The 4,824-nt window shown below is 45.1% G+C and overlaps 1 protein-coding gene across 1 annotated transcript; it reads right to left on the minus strand.

The window, feature by feature from the left end:
- Positions 1 to 354: 354 nt before the first annotated feature.
- Positions 355 to 1,835, minus strand: LOC125522326 (uncharacterized). Its single transcript, XM_048687390.2, has 5 exons — positions 1,529 to 1,835; positions 1,358 to 1,429; positions 1,107 to 1,250; positions 817 to 888; positions 355 to 729 (listed from the first exon to the last, which is right to left on the minus strand). Exons 1-5 carry the CDS (start codon positions 1,771 to 1,773, stop codon positions 624 to 626), a joined length of 639 nt encoding a protein of 212 aa, XP_048543347.2. The 5' UTR covers positions 1,774 to 1,835; the 3' UTR covers positions 355 to 623.
- Between the last annotated feature and the right edge of the window lie 2,989 nt (positions 1,836 to 4,824).

The following is a 4,824-nucleotide window of genomic DNA, read 5'->3' on the forward strand; positions in this document are numbered from 1 at the left end:
TACTCTTGCGTTTGCATGTATATGTAAGCGTGCTCTGTCTCTTGCTACATGTTTCGACTCGAGGCTTACAAACACCCTCCTACTTACAAAGATATGTACAACAAAATATGATAATGACAACAACACGTCATGATTTCATACCTTGTAATGCTTCAGCCACAGTTGACTTTGCTTTGTACTCTGCTTAACAATCAATAAGAATGATTGTGTGCATCAGAATGATGCAGGGTCGGGGGTTTCAATCTCCTTTAAAACACACACACACACAATGAATGCAGTCAACTCAAGCACCCAAAGCAAAGAAACTCGCTGAATAGATTCGAGAGTAGTGACTCAAGCACCCAAAGCGGCACGGGAAGCATATATGTAACTCATCCCATCGATGGCAACAGCCAGAAACAAGCCCACAACGATGGATCTCGGCTTGTACACAACACATACATAAATTAGCCTGCCTGCTCTCTGGCACTGGCACACAGCTAAATTAACCTCGCTCACGAATCCACCTAAGTCGTGCATGCATGAACCGGCGCCACCCGATTCTCTGGCTGCATGCTAGTAGTAGGAGTAGGAGTACCCAGTTTATTCTTCACTCCGGCGGGCAGCCAACGCCGTGCATCGGCCTAGCAGTTGCTGCCCAGCCGCGGGTTGTCGGCGAGGCTGGAATTGATGTTCTTGAAGGGACCATCCGTCGGAATCGGGCCGCACAGATCGTTGTTTGACAGATTACTGCAAGCAAAACAATGGAGATGAAGATCACTGGATTAATTGATCGTCGAGAGAGAAGAGAACAACTGAGAAAATCGTCCTACGTACACGCTCGTCTGGTCGGACAGCCCATCCAGCTCGCTGGGGATCGGGCCGGTCAAGCGGTTCTGTTGAAGGTGCCTGCCAAATCATCATGCAAATGTTCAGACATCAGAGCCAAACTTGTTTTATCATGAGAATTCAATTTTTTTTGTTTTTGTTTTATCATGAAACTTGTTTACCAGACTTCAGACTTCAAATCCAATATTGTACTACGAGGCAATTCGATGCTTGAAAAGCAAAAACAAAAAACATGAAGAGAAGAAGAAGAAAAAAAAAACTGGAGATCATGGACTCACAGCTGTTTCAGAGACTTGAGTTTCGCGAGCGATGCAGGTATCTGCCCCGAGAGGCTGTTGTTGTGCAGGTGCATGGTGTTCAGGTTCTCCAAGTTGCCCAGCTCTTCAGGGATCGTTCCTTGGATATTGGTGTACGAAATCCACCTGTTCATTAGATGCCATAAGAGTTAATAGTACATTTTGATCCATCAACCGCGTCAACGGAACAATCGCTACGGGCAGAAACAGATGGGTTAGAGAGAGAGGCTCACAGTTTGGTTAGCTGGTCCAGCTTGCCCAGCTCCGGCGACAGAGGTCCGGTCAGGTTCACAAAGCCGATTACTCTGACAGAACAAAGAAACCCCGTATTGAAAATCGGATGAAGTATACGACGGAACGGAAGCAGTATGGAAGGGAAGAAGGATCGGTGTCGCCTCACTCACATCTCGGTGACGCGGTTGGCCTGGCCGTTGCAGGTGACGTGGGACCAGTTGCTGCAGGGGCTCACCTCCGGGATCCAGGTATACAGCGCGCCGTCAGGGTCCTGTAGGCCTCTCCGCAGGGCCATGAGCGCGTCACGGTCGCCGTACAGGCCACCCGCCGCGGGCTGCAGCAGCATGGTCGTCACGACCGCCATGAAGACGGTCACCGCCAGGGGCACTCGGGCTCCGGCCGCCTTGGGCGCCATGGGGACTGGTGCGGGGAGTGGGACGAGCACGGCCGGTGTTGTGACTTGTGAACTTTCGAGCTGTGCTTTGGATGATCGTCATGCCGTGGTTTGATGGGGGGTTTTATAGGGGAAGGAAGGCGTGGGCGACGGGGTGGTGGTGCGCGTGTGAACTCCTACTCCACCTCTTTGTCAACACTGCGGCATGGGAACTCAAATGCAATGTGCTGCTCAAGAAGGTAGGGTTTTGGACAATGGCAGCTGGCCACCTTTGAAATGCTACGAAATGGTGAGTTTTTGGACAATGGCAGTTGGCCACCTTTTCCTCTGGAACTGCCGGTTTAACTTGGACTTATCGTCTATGCTATAATTATATATGTCCGGTCATATATAGCTTTTGCCGTTTTGATCACATCCATTATGCATTATGCATAGCAGCTTTTGGACAGATATTAGACTATATATGCTCTGTGTCGTCATGCACCATGATAGATATATGCATGGTTTGATATATAATCTGAAAATCTTGGACAATATTGGATTGCAAAATATTCCTGTTGTCGAGTCATATGTGAAGATGGCATCTTAGTATCTTACAACGCGTCTGAAGCTGTGAAGCAATGTCATGTGTGCATACATTTCTTTGCTCGTGCGAATAGTAGATTTAATGGTCGTGGAGTTATATTTCTGTCCATGTATATATTTTGGTCAAATGCATCGAAATTTCTTTTCTACGGTACCAAACATTTATTTTTTGTGGGTATTATTAACTAAAATTGGTACATCGTTTCTTCATGTGTGATGAGATAAGATTTGCATTATCCTTTTTCAACCCACACATCATCCTCTTAAAATGTCGGTGCTTGGCCACCTGTAGTTTGTGGTAAAACTCTGTGCATATTTTTCTATTATGAATATCTAGCAGTTTTTCCACTCTAGAGAAAATACTAATTTTCTTTTCTGTTTGACTTATTGGTACTTGGCCACCCACCTGTGGATACTCTTGATGTCCTACAACCACTGGTGCATTTATAGCATGGCTAAGTGAGATGTTTGTCTGCTTAGATGTACATTTATGCCATATAAGCAGAGTGATTTTCTTTCCATGGATTCTAAAATTGGGGGACATGGGCTATGCCATGTAGTTGAGCGTGATGGCAGGTACAGACCAAGAATTTGTGCTATTTAAACAGAATTGACTATCCATACAAAATACTTCCACCGCCCGAAAAAGCTTAGCAGTTAATAATTTTGTTCTTCCAGAAGTGCGAATCTGTAAGTTATTACTACCTGTAATGAACGCCTCATATGCCTGTATCAAAGCATCTCACCTCAACGTTTTTTTTTAAATGCCTGGGTAAATGAAAGGAATACCAAAGCATCTGTTAGAAGCAGTTTCTTAGGGCCTGCTGTAAAATGTTAAAACGCTCAGAACTTGTGTATTTTTTTAAATCCATAGCAATTTACCTTTTACCAGCTATGGTTCTTTCCTGAATCAGGCTCCTTTATTCTGAGCCGCACTAGCATTGAAAGCTTGTGTTCTACTCAACATGGCAATATTCTCAACGTACCAAAAAATACCATGTATTATTACTCCATGAATGGAACATTGTTCAGTGCTCCATTCATAGCACAAGACTACCTCCCAATATGGCAAATAGTCCAGCTGATCAGTCAATAAAAATGGTGCACCGGCACCCTAGACCTATGGCACAGGGGTCGGGCCGATATAAGCTAAGCAGATTCCAGGACTGAACTGAACCAAAATGTACAACTACCCGATATCTTCACGTAGCTTTTTTCAAACCAGGCTTTCCCCCTTTCTATTAGTTTCATAATGGAAATACATTTGTCTTAGGAACTGAAACTATCAGGGCTAGGGAAAGAAGAAAAGCGAGTTCGGAGCAATACCAGGAAACCCACCATCCGCGCCTGTCATCAGGAACGACAGATCATGGGGCGAAAACTTGATATCACCCAAAGCCGCACTACGAGAAACTAAACAAGTACCGCACATATTACAGACGCCATCACCAGGCACATGCCACAGTATCAGCAGTTGCCAAAATAAAAGATACCCCCACCAAAGCACCCAGCAACACATCTCGGCAGACGATGACAAGCACATACTTCTGTTGACTCCAGGTGCATCTTTAACTTCCATCGTGCCCGTCCATTGTTGGCGCCGGAGGCCCGCATAGCAGCATCATCTGAGTTGTGTTCTCTTTCAGCATCTTCGCGCCCCTCTTCACCATCTCTTCCATCTCAGGTTTCCGGAGGCCTGCCCAGTATATCAGAAAAGCACAAGCTGTGAACACAATCTCAAACGGAGAGTTAATCCATTTGGACTCAAAGGTGGACCGGTTTCGAGTCAGCCAAATGGTCCAACATATAGCTGCCAAGCCAACGGTGTAAATTTGTTCAAGGCTAGGTAAGAAACTGTAAACCCAAGTATAGTATTGCCAGACAGAATTAGGACAACAATCAGTCCCAAGAAGAGCTCCAACAGTTCTCCATATCACTCTAGATACAGGGCATAAGGAAAGCAAGTGCTGGGTTGTTTCCAATTGCTCACAAAAGGAACAACAAGGATTTCCGGGCCAAAATCTTTTTTTTCATGTTTTCTCTAGTCAGGATGGCATTTTGCCCCACCCGCCACAAGCAGATTTGAATTTTTAGAGGTAGTTTAGCATCCCAAATTCACTTGAAGCTAGACCCAACAATATCATTTTCCAGCCATCTATACAAAGACTTTGTCGTAAACTTTCCTGAATTGTCAAATTTCCAATACACCTCATCAGGCAAATTGCTTTGCTTTAATGTTAATACCTCTTTCTTCATTTCCTCCCATTGTTTCATTATCTCAGGAGACACCCTCCTCCTAAAGGAGGAGATTTGATTCAACGAATCAATTCTGTCAACAGTGCAATCTTGTTCAACACATATTTCAAAAAGCAAAGGAAATTTCTCTTTAAAGGGAGTCCTACCCTCCAGTTCATCGAACCAGAGCCTGGCCACATCCCCCCTATTCAATTTGACACCCCTGCCCAGCATATACAAGTCTTTCACTTT

The sequence above is a fragment of the Triticum urartu genome, chromosome 1A (assembly GCF_056163025.1).
Source record: "Triticum urartu cultivar PI428250 chromosome 1A, HENAU_Tu73, whole genome shotgun sequence".
Lineage (NCBI taxonomy): Eukaryota > Viridiplantae > Streptophyta > Magnoliopsida > Poales > Poaceae > Triticum > Triticum urartu.